Source organism: Diceros bicornis, chromosome 31 (genome assembly GCF_020826845.1).
Source record: "Diceros bicornis minor isolate mBicDic1 chromosome 31, mDicBic1.mat.cur, whole genome shotgun sequence".
Classification (NCBI taxonomy): domain Eukaryota; kingdom Metazoa; phylum Chordata; class Mammalia; order Perissodactyla; family Rhinocerotidae; genus Diceros; species Diceros bicornis.
In genome coordinates, this window is record NC_080770.1 from 19,188,933 (window position 1) to 19,208,021 (window position 19,089).

Below are 19,089 nucleotides of genomic sequence, written 5' to 3' on the forward strand. Positions count from 1 at the left end.
GTCGCTCTCTCTCCAGGGTTTCAAACCACTCTATCTTTAGATTTGTATTCTGGAAACAGATTTTCCTGGAATAGCTCCAGGAATTTACCTTTTGAAAAATTACCTTCGTGGTTTAGGTAATCACTCACTGATTTAGACCTAACTCTTCTGTCCTTGCTAATCCAGGCCTTGGGGAACTAGAGTAGACAGGTTTATGGGTCCTAGGCAATCTCTCTACCCATCACTGTAGCTGTATTGTTTTCATCATTATCATGTTAATCTAATTCCACAATTGGCACAAGAAACCACTACTTTGAAGCAGCACTGTAAACTTTACCTGGTGTGAAGTGGCAATATTATAATAGTGTTTGTAACTGACATTTAATGTACATCTGAAAACAATATTTGAAAATTATGATCAACCTGAATGGTAGATCGATTAAAAAAACAAAATATTATAATGAAAAATTTTAAAGCCGGATAGTTACTCACCTAAATGTTTGATTTATACAATATCAAATATACAGACTACATATTGAGTTTGTTACCAAATATACAAATTCAGAGGTGGTTGACTTTTTTTTTTCTCTTGTCATGGTGTTTTGTCTTCATGCAGACTTAAGGAAGGAGTTAAAAATTAAAGATGAATGCTATAAAAGTTCTCTTTTGAAGTTCACTTAAGTTAGGTGAAATAATTGGATGTTCACAAGATCTGCTAATGGTGGTGAAATACCCTTGAGGTCTAATTAGCCACAGCTAAGAAACTTCACAGAATTTACCTACAAAGAGGATATGTGTTAGCACTTATGAAGCTCAAGGGAAAGGCCTTATCCAAAGGTGCCATTTATAAATCAACAAAGACACTTATCGTAGCTGAGCAAGTCGGCATTTTTAACCTTACAACTATACTACTTTCTTGGCGAACTAACAGCTGCCTGGGGCCCTTGCCGTGGAGCTATGTCAGACAAGTTCATAGGTGAGGGTTTTTTTTTTTTTTTCCAGGAAATAATATAATTATAGAATCTCAGGTTTAAATGGGTCTTACAAATCACAGAATCACTCCTAACCCCCACTATTCTGAGTTTTAAATCTCTTCTTCAGCATGTCAAGCATCAAGAATGATGGAATCAATTACAATACTACAAATTTAGAAGTAAAAATATTTTGGGGTCTTTTTTTCTTATTCATGTATATTTAAATTAGAATCATATTATCAATTCAAATTGCATTCCAATTTTTCCCCACTTAATATTACAGCATAAGAATTTTGTTATGATATTTCACAATTTTTAAAAACATCTCTGTTAAAAATGACACATTATTCAAAGAGGTGTACTATAATTTACTTATCCATTTCTCTAATGTTGCATACTCCACGTAGTTTCTAATTTCTCACAGCTCTTAATAATTGTATTCAACATGCTTGTACATAATGATTTTTCTCTTTTAAAAATATTTTGTTTTCGGGTTTATTTCTAGAAAGATTATTGTGGAGTCAAGGAAAAAGACAAAAGTCATTTCTATTTCTCCACGGTCATTTCTAAATCACTTTTATTAATTATGTCTCATTCTTACTTTACGTCACTGCGCTCTTCTGATCTGCTGACAGTCCACCTCAGAACAAGGGAATGCAGTGAGGCTGTGCACATTGTGCTCACGTATGTGTAAGATCCTCATTCTGGATACTTAAAAAATAAAGCTCTTTATCCATTATCTTTGGAAAGAAAAGAAACTTATTTTTCAGAGTACATTTTGTTATAGCAATGTTTTCTCTTTTCTTTCCTTTGGAGAATTTGTGTCCCCAAATTTCCTCATTCTATTAGCGATGTAATATCCTGTAACCAGGAATGATGGATGACGGATATTAGGGGTGGGGAAGACCTGAGAGTGCATATGGCAGAAACATAAAGGAGGGGGGGGGATCTCATGGACGGAGGAGCTGCTGCTGTTTGGTAATAAAATGTCGCGGTGGATTAGTAAGGCATTGAACAGGGATACGTTTTATGACTTTATATGGACAAACATACATTAATGTACATAGTAAATGTCCAATAAATGCTTATAGACTGAGTGAACAAGTAATAGGTACTTATAGTAAGTAATAGATTTTATACATATTTTTGTGTATATACATGTATAGTACTTTATCTTATCCAGTAGACTATTTCTTTCTATTTTCTATATTAAATTTATATATATATATAGACTTTTTTTTTTTTTTTGGTGAGGAAGATTGGCCCTGAGCTAACATCTGTTCCAATATTCCTCTACTTTGAGTGCAGGTTGCCACCACAACGTGGCTTGATGAGTGGTGTAGGTCCATGCCCAAGATCCAAACCCTGAACCACTGAAGGGGAGCACACTGAGCTTAACCATTATGTCGCCAGGCTTGCCCTAAATTTCTACTTTTGAAATTTGAAAATAAGGGTTTCTTTTTCTTGTGAGAGCCTTATGTATTGAATATGTATCCAAGAGTTTTCTTTGTTGTTGTTTTGTTTTTTTAATCCCAGTCTACCAAAGCTGTAAATAACTGAATATGGCTATGTTAAATTGCATGCGGAACAGAATTTTGAAGAACAAAAAAATATTAATTAAAAAATCACAATAATTATCTTGAAAGTAAAATGACCTAGTAACGTACTCTTTCCTAGAGGCAATTAATATTTTCATCCTTACCTAACAAATTATGTCAGAAACTATTAAACTGGAATGCAGCTTCATTCAAAAGTTGACTTACGTTTCTCCTAAAGTAGAGTAATGATGAACAGAGTGGGAGGATGAGAGCCCTTGAATGCCTGGGTTTATGGGCCGGGGAAGCATGTGTATTTTTACACATGAAGAAGTGGCTATTCACTAAGCATTTCTGCGTCACCCGATAGGTGCCAGACACTGCAGACATTATGCCAGACGCTGTGGTAGGCACAGCGAGGAAACACACATGAATGGCATATGTGTTATGGTAGGTACCAGGGAGGGTGCATCACCAATAACTTACACATTTCCCTAATCTGTCTGCTGCTTACGACAGATGTTTATTGACCATGTCTTCTTTCCACATTGAGAGGTGTGGGTTCAAATGTGAATTCTTCTGGAAGAGAGAATAACTCTTACCTTACAAAATACATCTGAGAGTTACAATTTATAAGCTGAGAGACACAGAGGAGGACTGAGAAGCATGGGGCACTGACATGACTAAGCAAAGTCACAGAGTTGGAACCGGAATAAGAATCCAGATCTCATGTATATAGCACAGTATTTTCTCATTAAATTACACATCAAATGTTACCCTATAGATGATTTATAGGTGACAGACACTAGATATCTGAAGAGATTGAAGACATCATGGAGGAAATAAGAAGTATCGAAATAACTACTGAGGCAAGGAGTGCCGGGGACATGCTCCACAGTGACAGTGACAGTGCCCACTCTATCTCTGTGCTATCAAATGCAGACTACAATCCTTTCCTGATTAATAGGTATCTTTCTTTTTCCCTTTGTAGGTAATTCAGGCCCTGGGAAGGTGTTATTTCCTAAATGGATCACCTCACATCTCCCAACAATGTGACTGAATTTATTCTCTTGGGACTCACGCAGAATCCACGCTTGCAGAAAATGCTCTTCATTGTCTTTTTGTTCATTTTCCTATTTACCATGTTGGCCAATTTGCTCATTGTCATTACCATCTCCCTCAGCCCCACACTTTCAGCTCCCATGTACTTCTTTCTTACTTACTTGTCCTTCATGGATGTCTCCTACACCTCTGTCATCACCCCCAAAATGATCATCGACCTGATGTACCAGAGGAGAACCATCTCCTTGGGTGGCTGCCTGACCCAGATCTTTGTGGAGCATTTCCTGGGAGGATCAGAGATCATCCTCCTCATTGTCATGGCCTATGATCGCTATGTGGCCATCTGCAAGCCCCTGCACTACACAGCCATCATGCGACAGGGGCTCTGCCGCCTCCTGGTGGTTGTGGCCTGGATCGGGGGAATACTGCACGCCACTGTGCAGATTCTTTTCGTGGTTCACTTGTCCTTCTGTGGCCCCAATATCATTGACCACTTCGTGTGTGACTTCTTCCCACTGCTGAAACTTGCCTGCAGGGACTCCTACAGGCTCGGAATGGTGGTGGCAGCCAACAGTGGAGCTATGTGCTTGCTCATTTTTTCCATGCTACTCATCTCCTACATAGTCATCCTGAGCTCCCTGAAATCCCATGGCTCCAAAGCACGACGCAAAGCCCTCTCTACATGTGGCTCCCACTTTATTGTAGTTGTGCTCTATTTTGTGCCTTGTGTATTCACCTATGTGCGTCCTGTGGCCACCTACCCTGTGGACAAGTCGGTGACAGTGTTCTTTACAATCCTCACTCCCATGTTTAATCCTATGATTTACACAGTGAGAAACACGGAGGTGAAAAATGCCCTGAGGAGTTTATTGAAGAGGAGAGTAACTTAGGCTGTGCATAATGCCAAGAAATTGATGATATATATAAATAATGTGGATTATATGTGTTGTATACTGTGAAAGAAAATGAACAAATTTTGCAGATCACTGACAGAAAAAAAATCCCAGATACTAACATTTATTGAGTACTTAATAATAGCTAGGCTCTTTGACATGTACTTTTGATAGCTTTTAATGTGCTTTACCAAGGCTTCAATGTTCGTGTGCACAGATTCAGGATACGCAATGGAAAGAACAACTATAAATCCCTAGTTTGATGATTCTAGAGTATATTTTTCTCCAGAGTCCCACTGCTGCTTTACTAAATTTTTCATGCATATGTTACTTGGATGAAATTGGCTTTTTCATAGAACCTTGATCTCAGAACTTCTTTTATTTTTGCTTTGTCTGTGGTAAAGCAAAAAAGAAGATAGAAATTCTTAGATAGATATATGCAGAAGGAACAGTTGGGGAGTGAAAAATTCACTACTCATTCGTTTTTTTGCCATTATGAATTTACCAAAAGCAAAAACAGAGACACTCAAAAAAGGAAGAAAGAATAATTTATAGCCTATCTCTAATTCTTTTTCTTGGCACAAAAAATAAGCCAGGGCCGGCTGCATGGCTTAGCAGTTAAGTGTGCGTGCTCCGCTACTGGCGGCCCGGGTTCAGATCCCAGGCGCGCACCGACACACCACTTGTCCAGCCATGCTGAGGCTGCGTCCCACATACAGCAACTAGAAGGATGTGCGACTATGGCATACAACTATCTACTGGAGCTTTGGGGGAAAAAAAAAGGAGGAGGATTGGCAATAGACGTTAGCGCAGAGCCAGTCTTCCTCAGCAAAAAAAAAGAGGGGGATTAGCATGGATGTTAGCTCAGGGCTGATCTTCCTCACACACAAAAAAAAAAGCCAGAAATTTTTAAATTACTCTGAATTTGGTCTTATTTTCTTAATATCATTATGGCACACAGCTTTTGTTGAGCATAAAAGATGTTTTTTCTTTTTCCTTACTAAGACTTGAGGAGCCATTTGAAGCAACAAGGGTAAACAGTCTTTAATCTCAACATAAAGGCATATAGTTATGTTCCAAAGCTATTGCTCTGTAGGTGTGACACATATATTTACATTAGATGAACACTTAATTATCTATCAGGCATATTCACTTCAGTTAGGTGATTTATCACATACTAAATTGGTAGTTTCAATATTACTATGCCCATTTTACAGAGAAATTGATGTCAAGAGAAGTTTACTAATTTACTTGCCTCAAGTCATATACCTAAGAGTTTCAGCTACAAAATTTGAATCCATGTTTTTCAGATCTCAGTCCTACTTTCTTTGAAATAAAACACAGTTGCCCATGGTATGTTTATATCTTTAGATAAGAAACTTTTCTGCAGTCTTAATGATTCACCTTGTCCTTCAAGAAAGATGGTGTCAAATTTGTTGTAGCCTTGTCTCACTTGTGGCAATATACCTAAGCAGTAACGCTCCTCTGTGTACATGGAAAATTTCAGATCTTTCTACGTTACTACATAACACTTTATAAATCAAAGCTTCTCTGACTATAACATTCCAACTTGTGTTACTTCTCACAAATTTTCCTTTCTCAAACTCACTGGTCATCGAGAGCTGTTTTTTAATTTGACCATCCAGTAATGCCAGAACATAGTACACTGTTCTTTGGGGTGACTGGGTGTTCTAGCTTATAAACGGCTGTCTCAAATTCATAAGAAATAGGACATTTTCCCACAAGGTCTAGGCCTGGAAGATGACGTAAATAGCACTTAGTCTATTAAAAATGATCAAATTTGCAATTGCTAGTGAGAAATAACCATTTAAGCAGAATCTAGATTAAATGACGTGGTTCATTTTGACTGTCAGACAGGAGATGAGTGTAAGCCAGGGGTAAGGATAGGAAAAGTATACAGTAAATGTTGTTTCTACTCTAAGACAAAAGAGAGGATTTGAAGAGGGAAACTAAGGCCAATCATTATGTCTTAGGGGTGACACCAAGTGCTCAGTGCAGGGGTGAGAAGATTAATGAGACACAAATTTTAAATTGTGAACAGCAATCTTGGAAGGTGTGAGAACTGAAGGAGGAAGTATAAAGCAGTCTGACATTCTCAGTAGATGAGATCTTGCTGGTTTGTGAAAAATTTCAAGGAATTTTAAGTTGTCCCTTTGTACTCATCATCAAGAATCTCTCTTGAGGGCCAGCTGCCACCTGATTTTTCCTAATACTTAAAATAACATATAAGGAAACAGGTATATTTACTCCAAAAATTATTAAGATAAATAATATTTGGATCTGTTGTATAAGGAAATTTTGGTTTATATGGACTTTTAATTCAGTGAAAATATTAGGCATTAAGTAAGGGGAGTGAGCTAACCCTTGTTTAAGGCCAACTGTGAGGCATATATTTTGAAAGGTTCTTTACATACTTTAACTCTCTAAATGTAGCAACAAGTTTTATTAGTCTTTAGTCTATTTTATATAGGAAGAAAATGAAACGCAATGAAGTTAAGCAAGGATATCAAATCTTTTAGACCCTGTCATCTCTACTCTTCCCACTTCACAGTACTCCTTGCTAGCATGACGTGAAAACATCAAAACACAGAACTGATCATTGGCTGCCTTGTCAAGAGCACCCTTGAGGCATTCTTCCCTTATTTCAGGGGCCACTTTCTTCCCTGAGCTGTCCCTTGACATCCTTCCCAGGTTACTTGCACTCTCTTGATTCCTCATGTGTCAAAGGAAAGCCATCTGCTAATCTCATGTCCACAGATGTATTTCCCTTCATGGATATCACAGAAAGTGGGATGTAATGGGCTCAAGAAATGAAATTCAAATGGTTGAATTTCAAAGAAAGTGACACATGGTGAGAGAGATGTTTGGAGAAAGAATAAGCATCGTAATCATTGAGGAGACTGATACTCGGGGCATGAAGGTAGCATCTTGAATAGTTAAATGTTGTTTCTATGGGACTTTTCCCATTGTTATCCCATAGTGTTAATATTTATTACTTGAAAAATGGCTCCACGGTCATTTAAGTTTAGGAAATTTTAACTTATTTCATTTATCCAAAAAATATTGTTTGGTGCCTACAGTGTGCTGGAGAGTTCTGGGGGCTCTTGAATACCACAAACAAGGGCTGTGTTTCTGTGGAACTTAATTTCCAGTCTGGAATAGATGGATAATAAACAAGTTAACAAATAACTAAAAAATGTAATTGTGTTAGTAATAAGTTTTCTGAAAAACATTTTATTAACAGGGTGATGCAGAAGAGAAGAATTGGATACAGATTTGTATAGTGGTTTGAAGCACAACTAGAATTTTAGTTAGGCCCAAGATTAAATAACCATGTTATTTCCCCCTTTCCTTTTTTTTTTTTTTTTTCGATGAGGAAGATTAGCCCTGAGCTAACATCTGTTGCCAATCCTCCTCTTTTTGCTGAGAAAGATAGGCCTTGGGCTAACATCCATGCCCATTTTCCTTTACTTTATATGTGGGACACCTGCCACAGCATGGCTTGACAAGCAGTGCGTAGGTCCATGCCTAGGATCTGAACCTGCGAAACCCAGGATGCCGAAGCGCACTGTGCAAACTTAACCACTGCCCCAGGGCCGCCCCCTCCCCTTTCCTTTTATACGTAAGTTACTCTAACACATGCAATTGCAATGGGGATGTTTTCTCTCCCAGGTAGGTAAAAATGGTTTCTTGGGAGATGAAAGTATCTTACTATTTTTACATATATAACATAGATATACATAAAGTACATAGATAGTATATCTGTGGTGTCAATATTTTGGGAGAGTGATTAGGGGAACAGAATGTCTAAAAAGTGCCTTAAGTGGGCAATGATGAAACAAAAAGATTGAGGAGAACTGCTTAATCCATGGTTAGGTGAGAACATGGAGTAGTTTTAGAATGTTAGTAGAGAAAATACAAGTGCGAGGTTGGCCCATTACCTGTGAGGATCATATTTAGTAAAATTGAGAGATTCTTCCTTCTCAGGAGGCTTCCCAGGGTGTATGGTCAACTATATTAATGAACCAGTTGTAATCTGTGAAGTTCATTGTAAATGTAGGATATTGGTATTTTTTAGCATTGAAGGTGGAAAAAGAATAAAGACTATAACCACAAATATTTCTAAATTGAAAACATGTCATATGAGAGTACAATTTGTTATGGAGGGAGACTGAATCTAGTTCTTATTTTTTTCTGGCTGAGGCACTTTTCTAATCCTTAATAATGTCCACTGTCCTTCAGGTAGATGTGACACAATTTTATTAATACTCTTAAAAGATGAAAGAGCACCGGATTAGGTGATAGAGAAATTTGGTCTTGGTACTTGCTAGGTGGCCAAGAATAAATCCTATTGACTTTTCTTCATTTATGTTATCAGGCAGATGGATCACTCGTGGCCATTCTGTTATTGAAGAAGAGGTCTTAGTTGTGGAGCAAATAATTGGATGGTTAACACCATGATCTGGTTTTGTGTTTGTGGAGCATCAGCTTGGCCTGGCTCCAGTGAAGTTCTGCCCCTGGGAAACGTGGATCATTGCAGGGGTGGATGGGAATTCAACGGAATGGTGATTAGCTCCTGAGTCAGTAGAGACACAGCCTCAAAGGGATGCAATTGGAATGATGCAAATCTGCACACTTTGAAATTCTGTGTCATTTGTAGATGACCCTCTGTCCTCTTTTAGCCCAGGTCTATTACCCAAAGGGGGACATCTTATTAATGATGTTTCTTCTAAGACGTGGATTGCAAACTGTTTGCAAATTAAGCTCAAAGTGCAGCCAAATGGCAGACACAGTTCTGTGAATGATTTTGTTAACAGCTTAGCTGGCTGTCTTTTTTGGCAAAATTTTCTATTTAGATGAAATTTAAATTCCTTTACCAATCGCAAGGGTTGTTTTCTACTTAAGTCCTTGGACACTTAGAGCAGCTGTTTTAAATCTTTCTTTAAAATCATTAGAAACTCTGGTCCTACCAAAATAACTTCCCCTTAAGTGATTGGATAACTTGTTCCCAGTGAAGATCTCACTTGCCTCCACACTTGGATTTGCTACATTAAAACTCTCATGTCATGCTTCATAGCATTTTTGTAGAAGAAAGTTCACGTGAGTACATCCTGGATGGGGCCAGACCTTTGGTGACCCTGACATGATATTAGAAATTTTACTTGCACAATGTCTACCTTCTACTTCCTGGGTCCATCAGGTAACTGGCTTTTAGAGATTGCAGAGATGACATCTGACTGAGTTTTGGAGGTGACTTCAAAAACTTATTTGAATATTAAACATGTTCTTATTAATTTGAACTATTTTGAAATCATTGAAATAATTGAATCACCTATGCACATGCAATTATGTTATACTCAAAATACGCCTGTTTTATCTATATACACAAATTGTGGCCTTGGGATGAAGCACCTTGAGCTATCAACAGTTTTTAGCTTGATCTACTTTATTTTGGCAAATTATCAAAACTCAAGTGTCTACCTTTTGACCTCTATCTAGGTGATGAGATTAGCAAATAAAAGAGTGTGTTTATGTTTCAGAGATGAGCTCTTAGGAAGGGAAGGAACACATACCTCAGTCTCGTTAGGATAGTGGGAAAGGTCATGGGTTCAGAATGAGCAGAGTTAGTTCTCTATCCCAGTCAGACCACTGACTGACAAGGTAACCTTCAAATCCTGCAAAAATAAAAGAATGCAATAGCAATTAAAGTCAGTAGGTCTCAAGTAGTTATTATTTGAGGGTACTGTGATAAGAGCTGCATGATTTTCTCTTAATTCTCACAAAAGCCATATGAGATAAGAACTAATATTGTCCTGATTTTTTGAGGCAGTGGATAAGGCTTAGAGAACTTGTGCAGCTTGCTCAAAGCCTTTTGGTGGCTATGTGATCAAGTTCGTAGCACAGGCTACTGACCACTATGCTTGGACATAACAGGCATGAGAATGTTTGGAGAGTGCTATTCAAATATTCATCATGATTATTTTCCATTTCTATAAGCTCCTGACTTCCTCCTGCCTCCGCCTATGCCATCTGTTATCAGCAAATTCATTACCACTCCTCCTTCACGCCTCACTTCCTCCCCGATGCCCCCTGCACCACCATCATCTTGGATATTTGTTACACGCATCTGCACAGATTTCATATCAGCAATAATTCAATGATCGTCTTAGCTAAGGAACAGGACTAGCTGGTATGTCTAGGGCAGTAAGAGGTGGTCTTGACTGCAGTGGGAGGGAGATACATAAAATGATGAAATTGATTACATGGGGAAGGGTCTTGGATGTCAGATTGGGAAGTTGAGATGTATACTAGTAATCAAAAGAGATTTGTGATGAATTCATAGATTTTTAAAACAGAAGGGGCATTATTATCTTTCGTAGTGGAGTTTGTTTTAAAATGTTTTAAGTCACGAGATGGCTCAAAGGAAATCTTACTTGAAATGTAAACATTTAATGCAGGTAAGAGCCATATTGCTGTGTTTGAAAGGGACAGAGTCCCTGAGATGGCTCCTTTGAAGCCCTAGATTTCCATTCATTTGCCATAACTGTCTCATACCCAGAGTAGTGAGAAATGTAACAACAGATTAGAGCAGTTAGAGGGACAACCTGGAATAAAACCTAGCTATCTTGATTTCCCAGAAGGTGTTTCTTCTACTTCATTAGGACTATTAAAGAGCTTCTGAAGTTCTTAGGCTGGAGATGGGAGAGGCTGGGGTTAGCCCATATTGTAGACATGCAAAGAGTGTCTAGGTAACTGCATACTTTGTTAAATAGAGGGATAATTCTAAGAATATGCCTTTGAGTATTTAGGGGAGTCTAAGAGAACATGTAGTTTACATCTCCATTTAAAGCAATAATCTAATATATTCCCACCAAGTCACAGATAGCCCTTGCTTAAGTAACCCTAGCAAACAGAAGTTTGCTACTGAAGCAGTTCTTTTACCATATCATTTGTCTGCAGTAACAATTGTATTTAGCTAGTTGAGGCCACTGCTCACTTCTTTAGTGGTATAATGTAATGGTTGAGAACTTGTGTTTCAAAATGAGATTTCCTGGATTCATAATCCCCAGTCATTTTAGATGAGATGTTTAATGTCTCCAAGTCTCAATTTCTTCATCCTCAAGGTAGGATTTGTGATAGCACATATTTCATATGATATGAAAAATAAATGCAATAATGCATGCAACGTACCTAGCACCTTGCTGTAAACAGTGTGAAATAAATGAGTTGTTTTACTGAGATTTTGACTATTTAGAATTCTTTGTTTCGTCTGGAATCATCCCTTCACAAGGAACAATGGAAGGAATGATTTACACTGATTCAGGCTAGTGTTCAGAGATGGTGTCAGCTAAGTTGGATCTGGATCTTCCTGGAGCAGAGAAAGAGACTTAATGTTTTATTTTCTTTAATCAGCATATCTGGAAAATGATTAGAGTCTTGGAAGCTTAGTCTGTACTTGTAACTTCTAGTTTCAGGATTGGATTTTATATATGTATGTATATAATTAGAACATGCTCTTTATTGTGGAATTGTCATTGAAGTTTAACAATTGTAAAATTGTTTAATGAAATGAGCACAGAAAGCATAAATCTATCTCACTTGATTGTTATGAAAATGAAATTATACCATGAATCACAGTGTCTCTTTCATATTGAGCACTTGATATTATCATCAGAGAAGCAACATAGCTTGCTATTGGTATTGATTTTGAATCAGGAAAAGCTGGATTTGAATTTGGCTTCAATGTTTACTAGTTGTGGAAACTTGGCATCATTTTTCACCCCTTTAAGCTTCAGTATCTTATCTATAAAATGAAGAAAATGTATCATAAGATAATCCACGGGCTGAGACATAGCAGAAAGTCATTGAATATGAGCAATACATAATAATAAAAATATAACTCAATTTGAGAAGGAAGAAATGTAGATGGAAAAAGCATAGTTATTAAAAAAGAGAGAGTCCTTGGGTTATGACCTATCTGTCTTAAGAGGCTCTCCAACTACCCCATTCAGGTGCTCAATGAGTATATGGAATAAAAGACTGAGAATTCATATGAAATGTTCCAAATTCTTGGTTCTTGGGTGTGTCTAGTGATACATTGAGGTCAGCTTCCCAGCTTGAGGTTTCCAAAATGCAGAGGCTGAGAGAAGGGTTTGTATGTGGGTAGGCTATTTTGGAAAACAGAATGGAGTGAACAAGGAGAGTGAAGCAGGGAAGGAAAGAAAGTTAATCCAAGATTGTGTTAAGCTGGTTACCATTTATCCACTGGTAAACGGTAGGCTTCTATCTACCAATACTCTAGGGTCTCCTTAAAGTGCGTTAACTCCTTCATCTTTCCAGGTGTGTGTATGAACCAGAATGATGAAGCAGGGTCTTTTAAGCATCTCAAGCAGCAAGTATCAGGACAGAAAGCAAGAGATACACTGGTGAGAGAAGGTGTTGTTGGGAAGATCAGTAGGATCAAGCTGTTGTCAGGCTAAAATTGTTAGCATCTGGTTGCTGTATCAATGGTTGGAGAAGAGGGCAGGTCAAGAGGGTATGAGATAGAGTTCAAAAATATCCAATACACTCAGTGATTACTAATAAAAAATGCTCTTCTTTTGTAGATTTTCCAGTTCAGAGCAATGTGCTTACATCAACCCATAGCAAATAAGGAATCCAAACAACATGATTGAATTCATTCTTTTGGGCATTATAAAGAATCCAGAGCTGCAGAAAATACTCTCTGCTATGTTTCTAACCATGTATGTGTCCACCATTTTGGGAAACCTACTCATCGTGGTAACCATGATGACAAGTCAGAGTCTGAGATCACCTATGTATTTTTTCCTTACTTCGTTGTCTCACATGGATGCCACCTACTCTTCTGTCATTGCTCCCAAGATGATTGTGGACTCCTTCTCTGAGAGCACTAAGATCTCCCTTGAAGGCTACATGGCCCAGCTCTTTGCAGAGCATTTCTTTGGTGGTGTGGGGATCATCCTCCTCACTGTGATGGCCTATGACGGCTATGTGGCCATCTGTAAGCCCCTGCACTACATGCTCATCATGAGGCCTCAGGTGTGCTGCCTGCTGCTGGGAGGGGCCTGGCTGGGGGATTTATCCATGTGGTAACACAGCTTCTCTCCATGTATCAAATACCCTTCTGTGGCCCCAATGTCATTGATCACTTTATGTGTGATTTGTTTCCATGGTTGAAACTGGCCTGCATGGACACCCACATCTCGGGTCTCTTAGTCATCCTCAACAGTGGGGTGATGTGTGTGAGCATCTTCCTTGTCCTCATCACCTCCTGTGTGGTCATACTCTGCTCCCTGAAGTCCTGCAGCTCTGAAGGGTGGCGTAAAGCTCTTTCCACCTGTGGCTCCCACCTCGCAGTGGTCGTCTTGCTCTTTGTGCCATGCATTTTCTCATACATGAGGCCTGTGGCCACTTACCCCATAGACAAGGCAATGACTGTGTCCTTTACTATTGTCTCACCCATGTTAAATCCCTTGATCTACACCTTGAGGAGCAGAAGAATGCCATGAGGAAGCTGTGGATGAAACAAGGGACCCTGAGCAGTCACTAGCTTACATGCTGAGAACAAATCTTTCCTGCAAGGACAATGAGGTCTTGCTCTCCCCATTCATTCCAATTCACTGGGGACTCAGCAGCCAAGGGCGTGTTTTATGCATGCAAATCAGGTTAAGGTACTACGATCAAGTTGCTGCCCGCCTCTCCAGTGCATTTTGTACTCCATCTCTTTTCTCACAAGGCTCTGGCCACTCTCTCTCTCTCTCCTTGTATAAACTGTCTTTTGAATAATTCAAGCTTTTTCCGGTTCAGGGCTTTTGTTCTTAATCTGATCGCTGTTAGAATTCTCTCCTCCAGAGATTTCGCTCTGCTGACTCCATCTTACTTTTATCATTTTCAGATGAGCCTCCACCTACATAGACAAGTCTTTACTGATGAGTTTCTCTAACTGTTCCCCTCAGTTTTTCTCTAGCTCTTCAGCTGCTTATATCCTTAATTTCAATGATCGCAAACTGTTCCTTAAAAAAATTATTTCTCAGTGCCGACCCAGTGGCCTAGCAGTTAAGTTTGCATGCTCCGCTTCGGTGGCCTGAAGTTTGTCGGTTTGGATCCTGGGCGCAGACCTACTCACCACTCGTTCCATATAGAAGAACTAGAAGGACCTACAACTAGGATATACAACTCTGCACTGGGGCTTTGGGGACAAAACAATTATTTCTTGACTTTTATTTTCTCTGTTTTCCCCACAAGATTGTAATCCCTGAAGGGCTAGGGTGGTGTTCATTCACTCATGCTGTGGGTAGAATAGTGCCAGCCACCTAGTAGGTGCTTAATAAATATCATTGAATGAATATAAGTCTAAAATAGACTTTTTTTTTGTATTTGCAATTTCATAGGTTGAGTAAGCAGTAGTGAATGATAAATAAATATAAACACTTTATGAGTTAGAATTTGCCCAGTTTGCCTGCTGTCAAATTTCCTTTTGGAAGCAAGTATAATCTCAGATTAGTAATTTGCTATTTAAAATGTGGGTCACCACTTTACCAAAATTCTCCACTACCTTTTTTCATCCTTTTTAGAAACAGACTAATAATCTATCATGCTGGAGTCAAGATACCTCAGAATTTAGTGTCTGTATCTTGAAGATATATGTTCTTTATGAAAAAAGTACAACTCTATAGATCTATTTTTTTTTAAACTATGGGAGAATGATTCTTGCTGATACATTCTAGATTTGGATTTCTAAATCCAAAGAGTATTTATTTTCTCCAGGATCCTTCTTTGGCTGTCACTAGAGAGACACATGTCTTTTTAAACTGCCTCCCGTGACTAGATATATGGGAAGCCTAAGGTCATAGTGTGATTCAGCATTCTGTTATGGTTGTATTGTGATTCAGCATTCTGTTATGGTTGTATTACTAAAAAAATATATGTTGTTAAGACCGATGTCCAAGAGCATACTGCCTATGTTTTCTTCTAGAAGTTTCATGGTTTCAGGTCTTACATTCAAGTCTTTAACCCATTTTGAGTTAATTTTTGTGTATGGTGTAAGACAATGGTCTACTTTCATTTTTTTTGCATGTGGCTGTCGAGTTTTCCCAACATCATTTGTTGAAGAGACTTTCCTTTCTCCATTGTATGTTCTTGGCACCCTTGTCAAAAATTAGCTGTCCATAGATGTGTGGGTTTATTTCTGGGCTCTTGATTCCATTCCATTGATCTGTGTGTCTGTTTTTGTGCCACTACAATGTTATTTTGGTTACTATAGATTTCTAGTATATTTTGAAATCAGGGAGTGTGATATCTCCAGCTTTTTTTTTTTTCCCTAAAGATTCCTTTGGCGATTCAGGATCTTTTGTTATCCATATAAATTTTAGAGTTCTTTTTTCTATTTCTATGAAAAAAATGTTGTTGGAACTTTGAAAGGGATTGCATTAGATCTTAGCAACATATTTTCAAGTACTGTGCCTGACTGGGCAGGGGAAACAATAGGAAAAAATAAAAAAAAAATGAACTGCATCAAGCTAAAAAGCTTCTGCAAAGCAAAGGGAACAATCAACAAAAAGAAAAGACAACCTAACAATTGGGAGAAGATATTTGCAAACCATATATCTCATAAGGGGTTAATATCTAAAATATATAAAGAACGCATACATCTCGACAACAAAAAAACTAACAACCCAATTAAAAAGTGGACAAAAGACCTGAACAGACATTTCTCCAAAGAAGATATACAGATGGCCAACAGACACATGAAAAGATGTTCAAAATCACTAAGTATCAGGGAAATGCAAATCAAAACTACAATGAGATATCACCTCACGCCGTCAGAATGGCTATAATTAACAAGATAGGAAACAACAATTGTTGGAGAGGATATGGAGAGAAGGGAACACTCATACACTGCTGGTGGGAGTGCAAACTTGTGCAGCCCCTATGGAAAACAGTATGGAGATTCCTCAAAAAATTAAGAATAGAACTACTATGCAATCCAGCTATTCCACTGCTGGGTGTTCATCCAAAGATCATGAAAACACACAGGTATAAAGATACACGCGCCCCTGTGTTCATCGCAGCATTATTCACAACAGCCAAGACTTGGAAGAAAGCTATATGCCCATCAAGGGAGGAATGGATAAAGAATATGTGTTATATATACACAATCAAATGCTACTCAGCAATAAGAAATTATGAAATTCAGCCATTTGCGACAACACAATGGACATTAAGGATGTTACGTTAAGCGAAATAAGTCCGAGAGAGAATGTCAAATACCATATGATCTCACTCATAAGTAGAAGATAAAAAACAACAGCAAACAAACACATAGAGACAGAGATTGGATTGGCGGTTACCAGAGGGAAAGGGGGGAGGGAGTAGGGGGGAAGGAATGATTAGGCACATGTGTGTGGTGATGGAATATAACTAGTATTTGGGTGGTGAAGAAGATGTAATCTATGCAGAAATCAAAGTATAATGATGTACACCTGGAAAAAATAAAAAATAAAAATATATATGATGACAATAATTACAATATTAGTTACAGTATTTCAAACAAACAATAGTTAAATCAAGATTTTTATCTTTAAATACCAAATGTGTATATTTAATAGATATGTAGCATTAATTATCACCAACTATTTTCAGTAAGTATGAGATTCATTTATTTATCATAAAATATTTGTTGAGTTTTACAAAGTGTCAGATACTCTTCTAGGATTTTGGTGTATAGTGAAGGATAAGAAAATAAGTTTCCCTTCTGTCCTGGAGCTAACATTCTAGTGCAGGAGACGAACAACATATGCAAATGAAAACTGCCATGGAGTGATAACTGGTTCTCAGAAAATTATAATGGAGTGGTGCATGTTTGACTGGGTAAATCTAGTTATGTGGACATGGGGGCTTTTCTGAGAGGTGATTTCTAAACCAAGATCTGCATGATGAGATAGAACCATCCTTTAGCATATCAGTGGGAAGAGCATTTAAGGCAAAAGAGAAAAGCTTGTGCAGAAACCCTAAGGCAGGAACTAGTCTAAAGTGAAGGAGGTCAGGGTAATCAGCGCACACTGGACTAGGGGGAATGTGGTCCAAGTAGAGCGTAAAAGATAGGCAGAGTCTTGATCACTGAATGCTATTGCTTTTTAACTCTCAAGGTAAAAAAGAGCATAGACATCAAAATGACTCTATTAGTATAATAACGAAAAATCAAATCCTTCATAAGCTTATAGATGACACAACAATTTGGCATCAAAACTCTTTGCACCTAGCTTCCATTTAACTTTTGCTGTGTCAGTAATAGAACACAATGTTTACTTCTTGCTTACAATATCTTAAAATTAAATTTCTGGATTCACTTTACGATTCTTCACCCTGCCTCATGTCAAAGAAGAAGAAAACACCTATGGCAATGTAATAACATTGATCTCTGTCAGAACACTTTAATGATCATTTTCTATTTTAAATATAGAATTAAAACACTGGAAGGATCATAATGAGATCACTAAACTTAAATATATGTAATTTTTTTGGTAATTTTCCTAGTGTCAAAGTAGGTTCAGAATCTACATCTTCTATTACGTAGGTAAGATGTGTTCTGACCATTCCTGCTGAAATTATTACCTGACAGATTCCATAAATTTCTTCTCTTGTCTGTTTATAGGTCCCCCAAATTAATTCACATTATATAGCTTTACTCATTAAATATATGACTTAGCAGCTCAATGTCTGTCTTTTTTTTTTTTTAACAGTCTGGTTTCTGAAACAAATCTTCGTCTTACTACTTTTTTACAGAAACTTGCTGTTACTAATATTAGATTGTAAATCATATGATTATCTCTAAATTAGAACTGAAAGATTCAGTATTATTAATGATAAAAGGCATAGCAAAGTAGGAATAAAATGGTGCTTTAATTTGAAGAAGGTATTGGCCTAAAAAAGCTACTGCAAGTATCAAACTTATTGGGAAACGTTAGATGAACTTGCTTCCTATTTCATCGAAAAAATTTAAGCCATCAGAAGACAACTTCCAAAGACTTTTATGACTATATCTACCAATCTGCCACCAGCCATCCAATTACATGATACCTTCCTACCTACTCCTATAAATGCATTATCTATCTTCCTATCTGAAGGCAACCAACCTCTTTACCTACCACTGGACCTCATCTCCTTATGGCTTGTACGAGGACATTGGTCTAAAAATCTCTTCTATAACCCTTATTTCATCTACATTTCCTTTTCTACTGGATCACTTACATTGTCAAAAAGTAATCTATCTCTTTCATCTTTAAGATAATTTCTTCCCTTGATTCCATTTCCTTCATCAGCCATTATATTCTCCCTCCTTTGTAGAAAAACTCAAGAGGTTCTATAATACCTGTCTTCATTTCTCTCATTCTATTCTCTTTAAACCCTTTTCAGTAACACTCCACTACCTAATATTTATTGAAAATGTTCTTTTCAAGGTCATTGATGACCTCTGTGTCACTAAATTTAATTGTCATCACTCATTTTTCATCTTGTGGAATCCATCAGTAACATTTAGCCCAGTCTTCTGTGACATGCTCTCTTTCCATATCCAAGATTCCCAAATTAATATCTGCAGCCCAG

At 37.7% G+C, this 19,089-nt stretch overlaps 1 protein-coding gene, 1 long non-coding RNA gene and 1 pseudogene across 2 annotated transcripts; all 3 read left to right on the forward strand.

Moving 5' to 3' along the window:
- The first annotated feature begins 3,513 nt into the window (after positions 1-3,513).
- On the forward strand, positions 3,514-4,440 carry LOC131395698 (olfactory receptor 4C3D-like). Its single transcript, XM_058527538.1, has one exon. It carries the CDS (start codon positions 3,514-3,516, stop codon positions 4,438-4,440), a length of 927 nt encoding a protein of 308 aa, XP_058383521.1.
- Positions 4,441-10,608: 6,168 nt separating this feature from the next.
- On the forward strand, positions 10,609-13,115 carry LOC131395699 (uncharacterized). The gene is made up of 3 exons (XR_009216375.1): positions 10,609-10,654; positions 12,805-12,890; positions 13,071-13,115. It is a non-coding gene; the product is annotated as an uncharacterized LOC131395699 (long non-coding RNA).
- Position 13,116: 1 nt separating this feature from the next.
- On the forward strand, positions 13,117-14,035 carry LOC131395395 (olfactory receptor 4C6-like; annotated as a pseudogene).
- Positions 14,036-19,089: the final 5,054 nt, after the last annotated feature.

What these genes read in the sequence shown, in the direction of transcription:
- LOC131395698 (XM_058527538.1), top strand. Translation starts at nt 3,514, where the DNA reads ATGGATCACCTCACATCTCCCAACAATGTGACTGAATTTATTCTCTTG.